Source organism: Lissotriton vulgaris, chromosome 4_1, assembly GCF_964263255.1.
Source record: "Lissotriton vulgaris chromosome 4_1, aLisVul1.2, whole genome shotgun sequence".
In the NCBI taxonomy this organism is placed as follows: domain Eukaryota; kingdom Metazoa; phylum Chordata; class Amphibia; order Caudata; family Salamandridae; genus Lissotriton; species Lissotriton vulgaris.
This window is the reverse complement of record NC_141691.1, coordinates 228230651-228251700: the sequence shown is the minus strand read 5'-3', so window position 1 is coordinate 228251700 and position 21050 is coordinate 228230651. Positions and strand designations below refer to the sequence as shown.

Genomic DNA, 21050 nt, shown 5'->3' with positions numbered 1-21050 from the left:
TCAAACAAGCACTGTCCCAGGCTACTAGCCTAGGTAAATCATAGGCCTTGCCAGCAATAACTAGAATCTATATCCTCAATATCCAAGAAAGGCAGAATTATCAGACTGCATGATTATAGCCGAATCCATACTGGTTTAGGGTATCCGAGTAATAGAAGATAAGAACCCCACAAAGAGCTTAGCGATCATCAAAGGACAGATAAAAGAAAAACCACTCTGTAAAAGCATATGTTGTCTTGCTTACAAATAAATCAGTGTTCACAACTTGCAGACAATCCTGAATCCTATCTATTGAACGGTACCCCAAAATGTGTAACTCCCATGGGTGCATTGTGCCTAATTTGTTTTAAAAAAGTGTTTTTGTTCTTTTAATGGAAATCGTATCCAAGCACGATGAACGCTGCCTAAAAATGAACATCTTCATGGAGAAGGTGGAAACACAAGGCTATAAAATATGACATATAAAAAAAATAAGCTAGCAAAACACCCAAAAACGTACTTTTTAAAATAAACATTTAATAGGAATTTCACTACCAAATCCCCTTAACCACTACCATCTCTGCCCCAGACACATCATCACCCCTAGAAGTAGCAGAAAACGCTCCATTTGAAAAGGCAGCAGAACGAAAACATTGCTCTGGAAAAAGTAATTACTAGATTTTTTTTTTGCTAAACCTGTACCAGTCTCGATGATTACAGAATACCTTTCTTCCTGGAATTGGGACAAGCAACCGTTCCTGCCAACAAAAAAGGCATGCAAAAAACAATCTTTAACGTGTGAGGACTATTCAGAACCTGTTGAGAACACCAATCCAGATCGTATTTTAATAAGAAAAACATCATGCAACGAGTTAATCTGTGTCATATTAACACCTAGGCCCCCAGCATGCCATTTGCCTATGGCCTCCAGCCTGATCGTGACACCAATGTTTCGCAGGTTCTTCCGCCCGGCTTTTTCCGCTCACCGTTCTTTCTGCCATCAGAAGCCCAGCCCACCCTAGGACCTCTTAAATGCAAGCTGCGGCGTGCGGACGCACACAGCATGTGTGCCTCCATCTGCGGTGGTCCGCGCCAGGTCCTTTTCCAGCGCTACGATGCCTGGTCCTCCAGCCCCCTCAGAAACCCCATCGCTGATCACTACACCCTTGACCCCTGATGCCGCAACACACACTGCCCCCACACCGACCCATGCTCCAGAGTAGGAGCACCAGCACCCACAGCTACTTCACCTGCCACAGCACACACACCAGTCCACCAACCAGCCCCACCCAGAACCCACCAGACTCACTACCTGATTAAAACACTAACTTGCATGCAGCCTTTTCAATAAACGCTCTCTATGCAAACACACCACCGAGATTTGAGCCCTCATCTCCTCCCACACTTCCAATGTCCTGTTTCTCACGGAGACCTGGCTCAACCAAACTTCTGCGCCTGGTATCAGCACCGCAATACCTGAAGGACACAAGATCATACACAGCGAATGTATCAACAAGCCTGGAGGAGGGATCGCCATCATACACATGGAATCCTTCCAATGCACCACCACAAATGAGGATATCGTCCTAGCCATGGAACACCTGAACTTCTGACTCCAAACAGACAACAAAACCACCATCAGCACCCTCGCCTACTGTCCCCAGGACCACGTTCAGCCCTCTGCAACTTCCTCGCTGACTTAATCGCCCCCTTACCAGAGACTCCAAGAACTACATTTTACTCTGCTAACTCATACTTCCATCTCGACGACCACAATAATATCAACACTACCAACCGCCTCGAGAGCATGAACAAATAAGACTCACCTGACTTCGCTACGACCCCACGCACACTGCAGGCCACATTCTAGACCCCATCTTCACCTCTAGCTAAAGCAACCGGTATAGCCACACCATGGAACTCACTTGGACTGACCACTCCATCATCCACTTCAACATCACCAGCTTACGGACCCTCACCACCAGTCTGACCAACACCCCCGGTGCAGCTGGAGCAAAAACCTCAAAGAACACAAGGATCAGCGCCAGCAATAGCACCCACCCCATCTCCTCCAACAACCTAGACCAGAATATCAGAAACTTCAACAATTGGATCGCCAACTTCACCAGCAGCATTGCTTCCATTGGCAACAACACCCACAGAAGGTCCACCAAGCAGGCTAGCTGGTACACTGCAGGCCTCAGAACCGGTAAACAACACTGTAATTAACCAGAAAGGATGTGGCCCACCAGCATGGACACAGCAGCCTTCAAGACCGCCCTCATCCTGTACCATCGACAGTTGGTACAATTGAAGAAAAGGCCTTATCCTCACACATGGAACCAAGCTCCAATAAAAACAAAGAACTTCTCAACATTGTCAAAGAACTTTGGAACCCCTCAGCTGCAACAAACATTATTACCCTCACAGGAATTCTGCGACAGCCTTGCAAACTTCTTCCACGATAAGATCGCTAACATCTACAGAAACTTTAAAACCCTGCCCAAGCCCACTAACTTCTTCAAGCAGCACAATGGCTCTGCTACCTCCACAGACATCTGACTAACCGAATGGAACCAGCTTGCCCCACAGGACACCGCAACCATCATGAACACGGTCCACTCAGGGGCCCCAATTGACCCATGCCCTTACACACCTTCAAGATAGGCAAATCCAGAATCAACCACGAACTCACCACCTTGTTTAACACCTCAATTTCTATAACCACCTTCCCTGCGGACTGGAAACACACAGAAGTCAAGGTTCTACTAAAGAAGCTATCAGCAGACCCCGGCGAACTCAACAACTACCAACAGATCTCTCTGCTTCTGTTCCCGGCCGAAGTATACCCAAAAAGCCATAAATCAACAACTCTCCTCACACCTGGAAGGGAACCTCCTACTTGACTCCTCCCAATCCAGATTCTGCTTGAGACAGCCCTAAATTGTGACTACTGACTCCCTACTCAACCAAGGAGAGTCTGCATCTCTGATCCTCCTAAACCTCTCGGCAGCCTTCGATATGGTCTTCCACCGCACACTCATCACAAGGCTGCATATCATAGGCATCCAAGGAGCCGCTCTCAGATGGATCGCCTGTTTCCTCACCAGGAAGATGTAAAAATTCTACCCCCCCCCCCCCCCCCCTTCATCTCCGAACCCGAGGAAATCATCTGTGGAATCCCCCAAGGATCCTCGCTCAGCCCCACCCTCTTCAACACGTATAGGATACCTCTAGCCAGCATCGCCAAAACCCACAGACTTAACATCAAATCCTTCGTCCCACGCAGACAACACACAATTTATCCTCTCTCTCCGAAGACACCACCAAGACCAACTTCCACAACTGCATGAAAGAAGTCGTCAACTGCTCAGCTCGAAAAAGACAAAAATACTGATTTTTGGAAACTTAAGCTCCCCATAGGACGTATCCTGGTGGCCCTCAGAACTCTAACCTACTCCTACCCCCACTGGCCAAACTAGGAACCTCGTCATCATTCTGGACAACAAGCTAACCATGACCACTCAGGTCAACTCCGTCTACCCTTCTGCTCTTCAATTTCTGCATGCTTTGTAAAATATTTCATTGCCACCCCAAAGCTCAAGAGGCACCATCACCCAGGCCTTCATGTACAGCTAACTGCACCACGGCACTGTTGTCTATATAGGGACTGCAGCTCACCTCCTCAGAAAACTACAAACTCTACAGAACACCGCAGCCAGACTTGTCCTGGATCTCCCAAGACGAACCCACATCACCCCCTACCCGAGGGAACTCCACTGGCTCCCTGAACAGAAAAGAGGTCCATTCAAACTCCTGTTCCATGCAAACAAAGCCCTACACTACTGTGAGCCCCGCCTACTTGAACCACCGCCTGAATTTCCATCAGCCCACAGACACCTTCACTTCACATCTCTTTATCTAATCCTCACCCCCTGCATCGGACGTCGCAGATGCGGAGGTCGCTCCTTCTCCTATCTAGGTGTGAAGACATGGAACAAGCTATTCTTTAAATACGAACCTTCCCATCTCTTTCTGAGTTCCAAAAGTCCCTGAAGACCCGGCTAATCAGCTAATAAACTTGACCCTGGAAGTGCCTGGATACCATCACTGGTGACAAGAATTGACCTAAATCTACTGATTGATGTACAGAGAAAAGCAGGCCTTTAAGTGTAGCATCTTTAGGACACATATGGTTGTTTGTGGTAAACGTTGTGCTACGGCTCTCCTCCTTCCATCAAACCCACACAATGTTCTTGACAGTGGAGGATTTGGACATACATTTCTACCTAGGTCATGCACAGTTCACCTAAGGATCTTAAAACGCCTTGGTGTTTAACCTACAGAAGTGGTATTCCTTTGGCGCATTCATCTACAACTTAGGCAATTAAATCTACAATATGTGCACTAAATGCACATTTTCCAAAAATAACAATAATAAGTTGATGCTCACTGCAAATGTTGGGTGTACACTGAAGGCTGGATATGACATTGTTACTCAAAATGAAAACAGATTCTGCTATTATGGCTCATGATTACCTTTAATGCCTCAAATGGGCTGGATGTGAAGGAGTGATCAGACTGCAAATAGTCAAAAGAACAGGGAGCGAGAGGGCACTAGAGGCGGTGAGAGCTTGGGAAGAGATATTGGTAGTTCTTAAATCCCCTGAAGGAAGGTGAGAAAGGTGACCGCCTAGATGAACCCCCGACAGGCATAGGCTAGACTGTGGGCAGCTGCTGGAATCTTGAAGCCTGGTAATGCACCACCAGAGATGACACTCTGTGACCTGGATGAGTTGTGATCCTCTTTTGGGACATCCCCAGCCAATAGTGATACCCTGCCTAGGGACCGGAGGAATCGCACATTAACGGCCTGGATGCAAGTGGCACGCCTGGGTGGAGGGAGGGGGGGGGGTTGGAGGGGGCATGGGAAGGGAGAAGGAGAGGTTACATTCGGGGCAGCATGCAAGGCAAATACTGAGCTGCAGAGAAATGTCGAGACAGCTGCATACACCGAAATGCCCAATTTTGTGCACTAACTGTTACTATACCAATGTCCCAAATTGGCTGAATGTTCGCCTTTTGAATGCTAGGCTTGTGGTATAACAACCTCATGTACGTTTTGTCCAAATCAATACAATTCTTTTTAAAAAGAAAAAATATATATTACATTTAATGCCACCGCTATCACATAATGGAATCCAACATTCATTTACATAAAAAAGCAGACCTCTAAGTGAATAGGAGCTACACAACCGTACTGACACTGAAGACCTCTTGAAGAGCAGACCCGCATCCCTCAAGGCCTTTCAATATGCAGCAAGAAACCTAAAATCTGGCACGCGCTCCTGTGGCCAAATAATGTCCCTACTTCGCTCCTTACAAAGACACCAATTAAGAACCTTGACTATCCTGCAAAGCCCTCACCTGGGAGAAACCAACCTGTCTGAAAACTGGGATGGGGCTCTCGTTGCAGCAAAGAACATATACACCCGTTAGTCAATCACTGCAGAAACAAACCAGAAACAATCTCTTTCACAGCTGTGCAGAAGATGCACCACTTTAAATGTAACACTAACATAATATACACTGTAGAGCACTGCAGTGACATTTGGCAAGGTTTGCACTATACATGCGCCATATGCATGCATTCATACATCCATACAGTGCTCCTGAAATCTGCGCCTCTGTCACAGGTTTGACACTAGCATTGAATACAATCATCTCCAAAGGGTGCCAATCTCTTCTCCCAGAAGCATCTGTTTGTTCTAACTAACGAACACAAATAGTAGTAACTATGCAGGTACATCCGGTTCCTCCATCACAGAATCAGGAATGGTATAGTTTGAGCTTAAGTGAATAACATTTTAAATTACAAAATTCACCATGCACGGCAGAATTTTGAGCTTCTGTAAGTATACCGAGTGGTGGGTTGTGGGAGTTATGGACAGAGATATCCGCAAAGGATGACGAAGACCCACAACCTTGAAAGTTTGTGGCTATTCATAAAACGGTTGCAGGCAGATTCCCATTGTAAAAACACTCCGAGATATTTCCCTATCAAAGACTGGTGTAAATCAATGTTCCCGGTAGGAAAACAGAGGGCACACATTGGTGGACAGAGGAAGGAGGTTTCTCCAGAAAACTAAAATAAAATAATTATTGCAAATGTTACTTTTGCACACGCAGAGATATACAATTTCTACCTTTCTCAATGTAAAACTACATGCACACATATGCACTGCTTTGAAGCTTTCTAGAGTGGCCCGGGAATTCACTAAAAGTGGGAAATGGGTTCTACATATGGAAGTAACTAGACTGGAGCAAATTTCAGACTTTCTTACAGACGCTTCACGGTTTGATTCTATGAGCCACCTAAGGCTGTCACTGACATTTCAGGTGTTATCTTGACCCGACACATTGAGCTCCCTTGGGGCCTCATTTAGTGTTTGGCAGAGAGGGTACATCATCACAAATATGACAGATCTCTTATCCACTCTATTTCAAGTGTGTTACAGTCAATAGCACTTCCAATGCGGCGGACAGGACATCCACCACGTTAGAGAAGCAGTACCTGGTCTACCAACCCCTACACAAGGCCCTGCTCGAGGATGTATTGGCATCAAGTCACCTTCTCATACAGCTCTCATTTGGAAGATAGTCTACAGGAAAGCTGTAGTTCCAGCCTCTTCCTTGCATACACACCAAATGGAAAAAAACAAATAAGCCAACATCTAGCCAGGCTTCTCACTTGAATGGCAATAACTTCCAACAGGACTAGTTTACGTTTGCTCAGAACCGTATGACCAAGAAAGTACTTCCCTAGGAGACTGTTTGTCTTGAGTGTGTTATCGCTGCACAAACAAACATACAATGCCTACTGTTAACAATGTGTATTAAACTGTTGCTATAGTAATAAAGTTAATGGTGTCAACTTGAGAAAATCTAGATCAACAGACCTATATCACTTATAAACATATACCCAGGAGATGCAATAAAATCCTGCTCCAGGATATTTATAAAAAGGATCATTCATTAATCAAGTGGGTTAAATGCACTTTAGCGAGTGAAATTAATTAGTTTATGCATTCTCACAGTCCACTTGAAACTGGATTACGCCAACAGTGTTTGCATGAGCGATTTCAAAACATTATTCACAAAGTTACATGTAGCAGAACACAATAGCCCGCGATTTGATGCATCTGAAATGGTGCCACTCTACGTCACCACCTCTTCATTCCCTAGAGTGACTGCCAATTGCGGAGACACTGTAATTCAAATCAATGTGCATTGTATATAAAATCATCCACTTAAGATTCCAAATTGTTGGAAACAGCACACAAAGACTGCCGAAGTCCAACAAGTCCACATTCGGAAGAAACTCGACTCATAGTAGCAACTAAAATCAACATTATCTGGCATGGTGCCAGAGAGTTTTCAACTTTCAGACACCTAAGAAAGAATCAGAGATAGTACTCGATTAGCGTAGTTTTGAAGATAAGGAAAATTCATTGGGCACCTGCTTTCGATAATCAAAATGTGCAAAATGCCCACATAACTGTTGTTAAGAAATGTATTTTGGGACCAGTCAAAGGAGTTTTTCTCATGTCTATAGTAACACAGCACAAACACCACAGATGAACAATCAGCCCATCCATGGATGGTTTTGCAACAGTGTACCACAATAATGTAAGCTCTACCACCCTTTGAAATTCATGATACCTCCAGATTATGTCTGGCCATGCCCTGAAATTTGATACCAATCAAATACACTGCACACATAACCTGATGCAATTATTCAAGTGGTATCTTGTTTACTGTTCATAGAGTATGGATCTCTGCTATCAAAACTGTAATTTGAACAAAGCCGTAACCCTTTTTCAGAGCCTTCTACTTTGGAACAAATATACAAAATTTATTTTGTACTTTCTAAAATATTGTAAGCAATATATTAACATTCCTCCAATACATTCAGAAGCAGTGAGGCAGCCACATTAATGACCAACCTGCACGATTTGCCAGAATTGGCACGGCGAGCATAACACTCCCACTAAAGTGCCTTAACAGTATTTGGTTTCCTCAATTAGTACTATAAGACATTAACAAAGGACATCATGATCATCTAAAGTAATTGGGTGGTTCTTGTGAGAGTTAGATGTGTACAAGATCAGGCCTGGGCTTGAAACACTGCTCCGTTTGCAGTTTTCCCCAGTCCGCGTAGCGCGCTGAGTTCCGAAAACCTCTGTGAAGAGGAAATTTTTCTTCATTCATGCTCGCTAAAGGGGAATCTTACTCCAGACCACCTCCCGGTGATATTGCTCTACATGAGCAGTCACGGATTGTTACTTCCGCTCACGTTGAGAAACCTTTGGTTCAAATTGAGGCTGTTGCCGCTCGAGTACAACATCTACTCTAACAACAGAAAGAAGCAGCACCCTCTTTGGCTGCGTGTGGTGCCGTTCACATTGATTTTACAGCAGAGGAATAAACATCCGGCACTCAAAACCAGCCCAAACAGCGCCACGTAACAGACTCTGCCGTTTGTGAAACTTCGCGTAGCGCAGCAGAGTTTTTTGGTCGCTTCGTGAAGTTCCATGAAGTCGAATTCCGCAAACTCACCCAGGCCAACACAAAACATGAAAGCCACCCTACCATTAAAGGATGGTGTTAGTAAATGGATCAATTGCATGGTAATCCAGTACTGTGGCCTAGCTGATGCGGTGAAAAAACCTCAAAAGTAGGAGGAAGCACGCGCTTTATCCAAAGATTCGCAACATCAGACTTCATAAGCAACGTTTATCTAAAACAGACCACAGTTTGAATCACTGCACATCTACACCCTGGTGAAGGGTACTTGCACGCCTTCAAAAACATTTATACTTGTATTTAGTAATGTGTAAATATGACTAAATTACAGTAAGACTATTTAAAAGATTCCCAGTCTGCATAGATAGGGTCTTAGAGTCTATGGTGATCTTGGGCACCAACATCTTTCAAGGCTGCTCAACTCTCACATCAGTATTATTACATCATAATAAGCTCAGTTTCACACTGAACTCCCAAAGATGGATCACATTGAAGATCAGGAAAACAAAACCTGTAGTTGTTTGCCTATTCGTAGATGTAACATGTTTTAATGCGGTTATACTTTGATAATTACATATAATTTGTTAGACCCTTGATAAAACAGTTCATTTCATTCATCCTGTTGATGGGACAAATAATACTAGAAATTAAGACAAACGTATCATGTGATTCAACACCTAATATCTTTAATGTTCAAATACCGCTGAGCTGTGGCACAGTCACACCTTGCACCACTGAAGCCGATAGCGGTTAGTGGTGGCAGATGACAAATAATCACGAGCTACCAGTAAGAGGGTCCAGGAAGCCAGTTTAACTGTACTCGGGGGTGCTACCAGGGTCAGTGACCACCATGAGGTGTCCTACATGTGGGCAGTGCATATGTCTCAAATGACACGATGCCCAACCAGTCCTCAAGCGTGCCCATAGGATAACATGGGATTCTCAGGGGCCAGCTAAACTGGTTGTGCTGCAGCAACCACATCACCTCTGTAAGATGGAGGACTGAGAGTCACTCGTCTACACTTAGACTGGTCCATGCAATTTAAAGTTACATGCACAGAGGGTACCATAATGGTAGCGCAGGAACAGGTCAAGCAAGCGGTTCGGCCCTCCCCATTCGCCTTCATAATGGACAGTAAGGTATAAGCAGCAGTACATCGCCACCACCTCCAGCCGTCAAGAGGTCACCTGGCATCATCTTATACAGATATTTTTACCATCTTTGGTGAAGACTACATGGACATTTTTTCACGTTTCTGGAACAGACCCCAGTTGCTTGTACCAAACCCAGTTTAAAAGAAAGCACTCCAGTTAAAGCTAGACTAGATCTTCGACTGCTCAGTGCTTGGACTCCAATCATCTCTTCCCGGAAACAAGATTTCCAATTGTACTGAGATTTCAACACAAATAAGCTACCCACACTTAAATAACATGTAACGTTGCTATTAAGGACCATATTATTTTTGCACTCTAGTTGTAAACAATGCTGAAAAAAGTATGGAGTGTCCTGCCTCTCCCTTCATATCCAATCATACTGTACCGCTAGAGAGGACAAGCCTGCTCCCGCCAAGGGTGTGTTACAGGCCGGGAGATGGAGTGCGCGGTCGGGGCACTCATTTCTCACTGGTGGTGTGTGGGCCGACTATTGGACTGCCCGTGCATGTATGTGCTTGTGTACGTGAAGCTTGTGCTGGAACCCTTAGCCAGATTTTACATCTGGCAGAGAAAGGGCTGGCACCATACGAGACGAGACCAACCATGGGTTATAATTTTGGGTAGTCTCAGCAAGAGGCACCAGCTGATTTTGGCCAAACCCAGTAGATGGAACGTGCAAGAACCGGTCCCTAGGAGAGGAGAGTCGCTCCATCCTTTTAATCAGAGAGCGCAATTCCCACTGGTGGTACGGTGAAACACCTAAACTGACGCAGAGAATCCCTTCCTTCCAGGACTCGCCTCAAGTGGAAAAAGGTAAACATCCTTTACGACGTGGTGTTTACACCGCGCGTCCTTTACTACGCGGCCATTACAACGCAAGTCGTTACTACGACTTGCGTTGGAGGGTGCTCTTGGTAAAGGAATAGTTTGATTTTCTATTCCAACACCTTTCCTACTGTTACATGGGCTGGAGTTGGAATAGAAAATTAAACTAATCCACAATCCAGCGCCCTCCAACGCAAGTCGTTGTAATGACTTACGTTGTAATGGCTGCGTCGTAAATTACTGCAATCATTTTGATCGCGTAGTACTAACGTACATCGTTGAAAAATATCCCCCAAGTTATCCGCTTTTTATGAGAAGGTCCTCAACAATTCTTTCAACAGTTAAAGTTTCCATTGACATCGTTTTTATTTCTGTAAAGTAATGAAAACCCTTACAAAATTATTTTCAATTCCGCGCAAAAGAACAAGAGAGCACACCCATGTCTGTCTAATTTACATCCAACCACATTTTTCTTTACAAGTCCAAAATAATTTTATTAATAGCATCGGATCGGACGGGAAACACTGCACAGCTGTGAGAGTTTTATGTTATTTTTTCATTAGAACAGCACAACACTAAGCTTTCCTAAGACAAACTTGTTAAAATATCTTAAAATGTTGGCTGCTTTCCTCTTCAAACACATTTAAAACAATCTTAATCTGCTCAAGTCAAGGCTTCCAAAAGAACTTTTCAGCAAACGCTGGTAAATAGAACAGTTACTGGCTTTTGTCTAACTATTAAAAATACCGCAGCTTTACACAGCGACATAGTCCTCTAGAATGATGCTGATTTACAAAGCAGTGACCCTGAGCAATACAGGATTAAAGTTGTCCCAGTCAGGTGATTAGGCAATACTGATCAAGATCATACATCACTCCAGCAGAATTCACGTGTTGCTCAACAATACTGTCTTCAACAGCAACATTCCTCTTGGAGGGTCCACTGAACAAAACAAGCATTTGCAATCGGTCTCATCTTTGGGACCTTATTGTATTTAGCTATGCAGTACATTAGCCTGGGTGCGGAAACATCTACTGTACTTTAATATGGAGGGAAAGTAAGCACCAAACTGCGTGACACGCCAGGTATGGGAACACATGGAGAGAAATATTGCCTTCAGCGGGAAATGGTATAGTCCAAAGCTCTGTTTTTAATATAAAATCAGGGCCTTAGGTGGTCATATCACTGAAAATAAAAAGATTTGAAAAAATATTATTGTCTACAGGTGCTCGTGGAAGACAATTTCTATGGACTGGAATCTAGCGAATGCTAAAGTGATTCTGGTATTTTACTGACCTCTGCAGGTCGTTTTGTATCAAGAAAGTTAAATAGAGGCAGTTGCCAGAATTTTTTTTTTTTTAAAGTACGTCCTTCGGCACAAAGCAATTCTGATATTTTACTGACCTCTGCTGCTCATTTTCTATCAAGACAGTTAAATAGAGGCAGTTAAACAGTAAAAAAAAGTCCCTAAGTGGAGCAAACAATTCCGAGGGCTGATCTCCAGAGTCCATAAAGTACATACACATATAAGTATATAATAAAGGACATAAGTATATACTAAAGTATATACAAGAGGTCTCGACTGACGACCTAAATAGTCACAGATGGAACGTGTCAAAGATAATTATTCTATCTGGGTGCCAATCCATCGTTTTTAGCTCATCTATGGCAACACAGAAACCAGTCACGTGCCAATCAGTCTTGTACCCACCCCACAATAGCCAGTAGAAACCAAACTACCACGGCAGGTCCCCTGAGAGGAAAGACAAGCAACCACAGACCACTTTCAGCCTTGTTGGGCACTATCAGTGAGGTGCCTATTGGTTCTTGGGGATCAGCGAGCTCGGAACCCATATCTGGCCATTCCTCTTCTATTTAAGGAGACTCAGACAGTACAAAAAGGGGAAACAGTCGGAACACCTCAGTCTGAACCACGCTTGCCTTAAACACCCATATGCTATAACCACGCATATAGGTGGTTAAGGCAGTGTGTGGTCTAACTGCTGGAAGACGGAAGCAGGAAAGCGATGAGGTAAGTGGGGCTGGGAGGTCGTTTTTTGTGCTGGGAGGTGGTGGGTACGTTTTTGGGCAGTGGAAGGGGTTGGGGTAGTTTAAGGGCCAGCGCAAGGTGGGGTACGGTAACTTACAGGGCAGGGTTTTAGACCCTAGGGCAGTGGGTAGTTTTTAGGGCGGGTGGTCGGGCAAGGTTTTAGGGCAGTGGCAGGAGTTTGGGTAGTTTAAGGGACAGCACAGGGGGGCTGGGTAGTGTACGCAAAGGGGCAGGGTTTTAGTCCTTAGTGTAGCAAAAGGAAATAGGTAGATGGGGTAGTTCTTAAAGGGTGGGGCAGGGTAGGTTTTAGGGCAGTGAAAGGTAGTTTAAGGGACAGTGAGGGGGGGTCGGGTTAGTGTACATAAAGGGGCAGGGTTTTAGGTCTTAGAGCATTGGGAGGGGAATGGGTAGATGGGGTACGTTTTAGGGGGAGGTGGTCGGGGTAGTTTAAGGGACAGCGCGGGCGGGTTTGTGTACGTAAAGTGGCAGAGTTTTAGGCCTTAGGGCAGTGGGAAAGGAACTGGTAAATGGGGTTGTTTTTAGGACTGGGGGTTGGGGTAGATTTTTGGGCAGTGGAAGGGGTTGGGGTAGTTTAAGGGACACTGCAGGGGTGGAGGGCAGGCTAGTGGCGACCTTAGCCACACATACCCCTTTACCATTCATGCCTATACCACGAAATGTAGTGGTAAAGGGATGCATGGTTAAGACGATTCGCGGTTTGGGCTGCGTGGTAGAGGGACGTGTGGTTTAACCATGCGTGCTTCTATCATACAACCCATAAAAAGTGATGGACAGAGAGCTTGAATTAATCTAACAACAGCCGCATCTCCCTATCCACAGTTATCCCCTTGACCTGGACCGACCACTCTGTAGTATTGTTTACGATTCAGGTCAGGAAAACCAGCCTTCCGCACGCCAGTTCCCGCTCTTCCAAACAGTTTCGAGCATGGCGGAACATTGACACCCATCTTCTAAAAATAAAGCTCTCCTCCACTCAACACGACCACACCAGATCCCGAATTTGCCTCCAACAATTACTCAGACTGGCTTCATAATGCCTTCAGCAGCCTAGTACCACCTAAGAATGTCTCCACTAATCAAAGTGCTCCCTCTGCCCCCTGGTTCTCAGAAACGCTCAGACTTGAGAAACAATGCTGCAGAAATGTAGAAAGGCGTTGGCGCAAATATTATAACAATGACAAAACACTATTAAAGGACCCGATAGCCAACTATAAAAATCTTATCGCAGAGAAAAGCAAATTCTATCTCACACAAATAGAATCGGCCCAACATTCCACCAAACAGTTGTTCCAGGTGGTAACTAAACTATCCAGCCCACCGACTAGCTCGCCCATAGATGCCTCTCAATCACTCTGCAACTCCCTTGCCAACTTCTTCGAAGATAAGGTCAATCAAATCTACTCCAACTTCTCAACCCAGATGAAACCCAATTTGGTTTTAGGAAGGGCCACAGTATCGAGACGGCCCTCATTAAGGCATCTGACAAAATCAGGATGATCCTGGACCAAGGCGGCGCGGCAGTCCTGGTACTACTGAATCTGTCAGCAGTCTCTTGACATGGTTGATCACGCCACCCTGATCAACGGTGTCCCCTCCATCAGCATTAATCATAGGGCTAGAGCACTTCTAACCTCCTTCCTCTCCAACTGCACCCAATCAGTTAAATTCGGCTACTTGTTCTCCGCAGTATTCACCCTTCCCTGTGGTGTGCCCCAAGGATCCTCCCTAAGTCCGACCTAATTTAACATCTATGTGTCGGACTTGGCCAGGATCATCAAAGCACAGGGGATGAAATTAACTTCATACGGTGACGACACCCAATTGGTGCTGGCAGTACACAACGATGGAGGAGCAGGTGCGGCCAGTTTCCAGGGGGGGAATGCTAGCCATCAGCTCCTGGATGGCAAGCAATTGCCTAAAGCTGAACTCCAATAAAACAGAAGTAATGAGCTTCGGCAACCTGACCCCGGGTTGGTCACCTACTTGGTGGCCAACCGAGTTGGGATCTCCTCCTGGACCTGTCACAAAGGTCAGGAATCTGGGCGTAATGTTCGACGACAAGCTGTCGTTCATCCACCACGCGAACGCGGTCATCTCTTCCTTTTTCTACACCCTTGAAAAAAGATAAGGAAACTTCTACCATTTCTCCCCCCCCCAGCACCGGTAAGACTCACGTGCACATTGGTGATGTCAAAAGTTGGCTATTTCAATGGACTCCTATTAAACGCCCAGGAGAAAGTCCTCAACAAATTGCAACTAGTTCAGAACTCAGCTGCCAGGATTCTGTCCGGCACCCCCAAGTTCAAGTCGATCTCTCGAGTGGTACGTCAGCTTTACTGGCTGCCTATCAGAACTCAAACTAAATTTAAGGCACTGTGCATCGCATATAAAGCAAACAACAACATTGGACCAGAGTTCCTCTTCAACTGCTTTCATTTTAAGCATTTACTATTTTTCTTTTAGTGTTAAGGTCTCCATGAGCGTGCGAGGTGTATTCCAGCTGTCTCCCTCGTGTTCTTCTCTCTCCTTGCTGCACTTGGTTGCTCTCGATCAATCGTGTGCTTCTCCTCTGCCCCCTCCATTTGTTGCGCTCGCTATTGTGTACTTCTTCCACTGCATTGTTTTCTCATGTGTGCTTCTACCCGCCCTACATTCCTCTTTCTTGCCGTTTGCTTCTCCCCCAGCCCTCAGTGTTCTTTCCCCCATCCATGCCCTCCATGTTGGTTCCACCCAAGTTTGCCGGCTTACAAAATAAACATTACATTGAACAGCTGCGATCCATGCAAGTAAAAGAGGTGAGGCCGTGTAAGGGGGAATTCTGAGGGACGATGTTGAGAGAAAATTTAATATTTATTTAATTTTCCCTTGGCATCGTCCCTCGGAATCCTCCCTTACACTGCCCCACCACTGTTAACTGCACAGACCGCAGCTGCATTTGAACATGAACCACAAAATGTTCAGTACCAACTCGTGCATGAGATTTCTCTGGCACTAAAGGCACATGGGTTTTCTTTGTCCTCAGATGTTCTCCACACCCAGGACATGGGCAGCCAATTAACATGTCCAGTTATAAGTAATCCACTGTCTTTAGGTCGAGCCTAGAGCCAACGCACATGCGCTGCGAGACTTGTTGTGGTGGAGTAGGGAATAGAAGTCCTGCCCACCCTCCGCCCATATTTGCCATTGGCTTGTGTCACTGATCATCCTAAATGCTGGCTTCTGATTCCTAAATAGGATTGTTAGTCCCTCCTTAGAACCGCCTCCTCTTCATTGGTCACCTCCCATGGTCAATGCCCCCTTTTCTTCGGTTGTTGCATGGTAGGTGTTATTTAGACTGTGAGCACTATTTTCTTTATCCTGTTTCTCTTATTGCAGGCATGACATGCGCTGCTGCCTTCTTCACCCCCACCCTTGCCCTCCCTCCCGTTGTTGTGCCCTGTTCACCCCCCACCCTCCCTTCCATGGTCTGTGCCTTCACCCCCCGACCTCACTCCCGTTTGTTCGTGCTGCCTACCATTTGCAATGCAATACGTCTTGCATTTACGCGAGTTTGAGCTATTGTCATTTACAATGCCAATGCCTTTTATTTATGTTATAGTTTTTAAAACATAGATAAAAATCATTGTCATTTACAATGCCAATAGCTTAAACTTGCGTAAATGTGAGACCTATTGCATTGCAAATGCTTTTTCTTGAAAGCAGGCAAAGCTCTCCCTGTTAAAGGACCTTGTTTACCCTCCAGCTATAGGAGGAAAGTTCTGCAAGGACAATCGTACTTCACTGGCCAGCTTCAGGCCACTTTGCGCTGGTCAAGAGGGTAGCAACCCTAGTACTTGGTGCAACTTTGCAGACCTTGAGAATCTAGTCAAAGCTAGAGACAAATGTCTCCCAGTCCTTTGCCAGGTGCCAGTCATTCAATAAAGAGAGCATGGGCATTGCATTTTCGTCATCTCTTCCAGTCAGCCTAGGCCATCCTACGAACTCCCAATAAAGATCAAAGAAAATCTCCATCACCAGGTCGCATATGCAGTAACCCTGCATGGTTCTGGCTCCTTCAGTCCGAGGCATCCTCCCTAGCTGAAAAAAAGTGTTCGCAGAAGGGCCAGGTCCATGCATGTCTGAAATGAGGTACAGTTGTCAGCTCTTGCAGCCCTAGTGGAGGCTGCAGGGGATTAAACACGGGCGGAAAGCAAATACTTGAAGTGCATCTAGAGTTTTCTATGTACATATCGGGCATTTGCTAGCAGGAAGTTTGGTACGTGCAACTGCACAGTTTTCCCACAAAGAAACTATTTTTCAGTTTAGGAAGCTCCATTCCTATACACCACCAGTTTTTAAAGTGTTCCCTATCGATTAATACCCTGAGCAGGTATTTATTCTCCAACCGTAATCAGGAAGAGAAAATGGAAAAGCTTGTGATTACAGATTTAATGCATGTGCCAAAAACTTTCCAGGCCAACCCATTCTGGAGCAGCTACTCCACATCCTTTATTTAGTATTCACTCATGCATAATATTAGGTAGTACTACAGTAAAATTATGCATGTGTAAATACCTTTACAAGTGCAAATTCACATTCTGTCACTAACAAAAGTAAACCTGCACTCATTTCGAGCCACAGGTACCTGCAGGTTTAATTTGCAAATATAAATTGATTGGTGAGTGGGTTTCAAATGCCCAGAGTTAAAACATGGGGGGCACGTAAACCTAGATTTCTGCACATCACTTTTACAGTTGGATGAAGTTACTAAACTAACGGAGTGTGACTGGGGTAAGCGTTTGGTGCAGTGGGGTCAGGTGCACATTGATATGTTCGTATGGTGTTTACTCAAGCCACAGTTTTGTTTTCATTACTGTTGCCTTTATTTATATAGCCTATATTTTCACATGCTACCTTAACTCTGGTCTTTACTGTGTTACCTTGCTAATAAAACATTCATCTGAGGCCTGAGAGGCAGACAGAAAGTCTGTAAGTTCATACTGTACACTTCAAAGGCGATGTTTTGATTCCATCACAATTGTTGACTGATTACGACTATCTAGGCCCACATCCCAGTTTTTCTAGCAGAAAGAAACATCTACGAGTTTCAGACAAACCCTCGTCATTGTGGTATTTGTGAATGTTTAAGGAACCACAAACAATGCCCTAGGGTACACAACTAAATTAAGGCGAATCACAAAGGTACGTTTGTATTCCACCAACACCATATTCTTGCATATCGGTTCATGGTGCACAATTCATTTAGTAGGTTTAGCAAATGTGTGACCCAGCACAGAAAAAAAATGCCTTCATAGTAAAAAAGTTTTGCATGGGGAAATACGCCTAGGAACACACACCTCTGCCACAGGGGTTAATTTTGCATGTTTCTGCACCAGGAAAGTTTTGTGAACACTCCAACTTTCGAGATTTGAAATTTGTTAGGGCACTCCAGCTGCTCCTGTTTTCCCTTGACAAACTTATACTGCAAAAAACCCACTCTCTGGCACAATGTCTGCAGGAGCGCCTGCGGGCACGTCTCTTCAGAGCCGAGTATCAGAATAAGGATCCCAGAAATACCGCTACTTCTCAGCCCCGCCTAGCCTTACTTGCCAAAATGCCGCTTTTTTAAAACCAGCTCGCTCGGCTGCACTCGGGCTACAATGACAACATGCCAGGGTTATATCCTCAAACATAAGTAACGCTTCTGTTCACGGGTGAGCTGCTCCACGAGAAATCAGACAGCTGCTAACCTGGAGAAACACAGGGATATGACCACACTGCTCTAACAGGCATATGTGGCCTCACAACTCTTGCAGACATTTGGCCTCACAACTCTAGCATACATATGGCCTCACAACTCTAGCAGACATATGGCCTCACAACTCTAGCAGACATATGGCCTCACAATTCCTAACAGGCATATGGCCTCGCAGCTCTAGCAGGCATATGGCCTCGCAGCTCTAGCAGGCATATGGCCTCGCAACCCTAGCAGGCATATGGCCTCACAACCCTAGCAGACATTTGGCCTCACAACTCTAGCATACATATGGCCTCACAACTCTAGCAGACATATGGCCTCACAATTCCCAACAGGCATATGGCCTCGCAGCTCTAGCAGGCATATGGCCTCGCAACCCTAGCAGGCATATGGCCTCGCAGCATTCTAGCAGGCATTTGGCCTCACAATTCCTAACAGGCATATGACCTCGCAATTCCTAACAGGCATATGGCCTCGCAATTCCTAACAGGCATATGGCCTCGCAATTCCTAACAGGCATATGGCCTCGCAATTCCTAACAGGCATATGGCCTCGCAATTCCTAACAGGCATATGGCCTCGCAATTCCTAACAGGCATATGGCCTCGCAACCCTAGCAGGCATATGGCCTCGCAGCATTCTAGCAGGCATTTGGCCTCGCAGCATTCTAGCAGGCATTTGGCCTCACAACTCTAGCAGACATTTGGCCCCACAATTCCTAACAGGCATTTGGCCCCACAATTCCTAACAGGCATATGGCCTCACAATTCCTAACAGGCATATGGCCTCACAATTCCTAACAGTTATATATTGGCCGGACAACTCTTACAGATATATATATATATATATATATATATATAGCCGGACAACTCTTAACAGGTATAAGAATTCACAACTCTAGTGGAATACCAGGTCATTTTTCACTCAACAGCCTTTACTTTCAGAAACATAAGCCTCTGGGAGACTGGTTCAAGAATCACGGTTTGTACCAACCTATAAGGAGTAACCAGACATCACAAAGTTAGGGAATGCAGCCCTATTCCTTTGTGACGTCACGGAACTCCAAGGTCGCTTTATACATTACTATGTCACAACCCGATGTTATATAGTAACATTTGACCACATATTAAACAGTTACACTGTTAACTTCGTACAGAGTTATACAGATTTTTTTTTAATAATACCAGACACATTTCTTGCATAGATTCATGTTCAAAAGGTGGTTTGTAGGACATGAGTACACTTGATTAAATAGCGGACACGATCATAACGGATCTGGGAGAGACCTTCCCTGCCCTCATCACGCCCACGCTTGAATGACAGGGTCTGGTAAACACTTCCAGCGTGTACAATGTTAGCCACTAAATAGCACGCTGGCTGGCAGTGTGTGCTTGTGCGTTCTGTACACAGTCCAGCACTGCCTGGCAGAAGGGTTGAGTAAACAAGCAGAATCTGAGGGACTGCTGCCCTCAACGAGTGACATGACAACTGTGGCGTCACTACTTTCTTGTTAACCGTGTTTATCAGCTGTACAAATGACACAACGGCACTCTTTCTGGTAATATACACCTGTACAGTCCACTTCTATACAGCCAGGAGCTCCCACTCGCTAGATGAATGCGTGTGACAGACAGCAAGCGCTACCATGCCAGTTTCTGCCAAGCGCTATATGCCAGCGGGAGTAACTCTTCCAAGCTAGGTTAATTCTATGCGCTTAGTTGAGTAAGAAAACTACAAGTCCCAGAATGCAAAGAGCACATCAACATGGGACTGAATGAACTCCCCGTATCATTATAAAACCAATTAGCAATAAATACCAAAGCATCCATGCTGACACGTGTGCCTGCCTGCACAAAAAAGCTACATTTGAACGTGAAACTCTGATCCACTCGTTTACAGCAAAACTGCACATACATCAAGCTGATAGAAAGAAACACTGTGCACACAACACAATGGCATATTTGCAAATCTTTTAACTGATCTCCGCGACCCAAACTAGTTTTACTGACATGGGATATATGCAATTTCCATTATCTGTTGACGGATTACAATAAACATTTTTATAAACAACGTGACTTATTCTTAAACGTGGGTTAAAAGTTTTAAAAAAAGCGCGAGTTAATAGTTTACCAATTCTGCTACAGGTAAAATACGGTTCGTGAACTTTTTGGAGACCCGCTGCGCCTCGCCCTCTGTACTTTTAGGCTCATTAGCAGACCACTTCTAAATACACCAAACTACACTTTACTGAGCCCATCCAATCCCAGAACGGCTTGCAGGTACCGGTACTCACGTTTGACCTTTGACGCAGTTGTAGAACATGACTGCAGCCCCGCAGCGGCTGGCATGCACCCGCAGCCGCGCTGCCCTTATCGCCGCCCTGCACGCGCTGGCAGGCTGCAGACACCACGTCTCGAGCGCCCGCACGCGCCCTGCAGAGCCCGCGCGCCGATGCAATTACAGGCCAGATAGCAATCCTGCTGTCAGGCCCGGGCCTCAGCTGCGGCGGTGGTGGCAGCCCTCCCTGGGCACGCCCCCTACCCTCCCTCTCCGCCCTCCTGGGCCGCCCGCGTCACGAGGGCCCGCTACAAGTGTTTGCTGGATGCAACATCTCCCTACAGGGCAATGCAGCGCCTTTGCAATTATTATCCTCCGAAGTCCCAAGTTGTTGCTGTGGTAATGTCCCCGTGTGAGTGCC

General features: G+C 45.5%; 1 protein-coding gene across 2 annotated transcripts in view; it reads right to left on the bottom strand.

The window, feature by feature from the left end:
• Positions 1-20837, bottom strand: part of KIAA1210 (KIAA1210 ortholog) — a 540680-nt gene extending 519843 nt beyond the window's left edge. Inside the window, exon 1 of one of the 2 annotated variants that reach the window (XM_086918565.1) lies at positions 20646-20837. In XM_086918565.1, coding sequence (XP_086774691.1) covers positions 20646-20674 — 29 coding nt within the window. In that variant the 5' untranslated portion in view covers positions 20675-20837. Of the gene's footprint in view, positions 1-20482; positions 20529-20645 lie in introns of those variants that run through there. The other variant, XM_086918567.1, reaches the window with a different exon arrangement.
• Between the last annotated feature and the right edge of the window lie 213 nt (positions 20838-21050).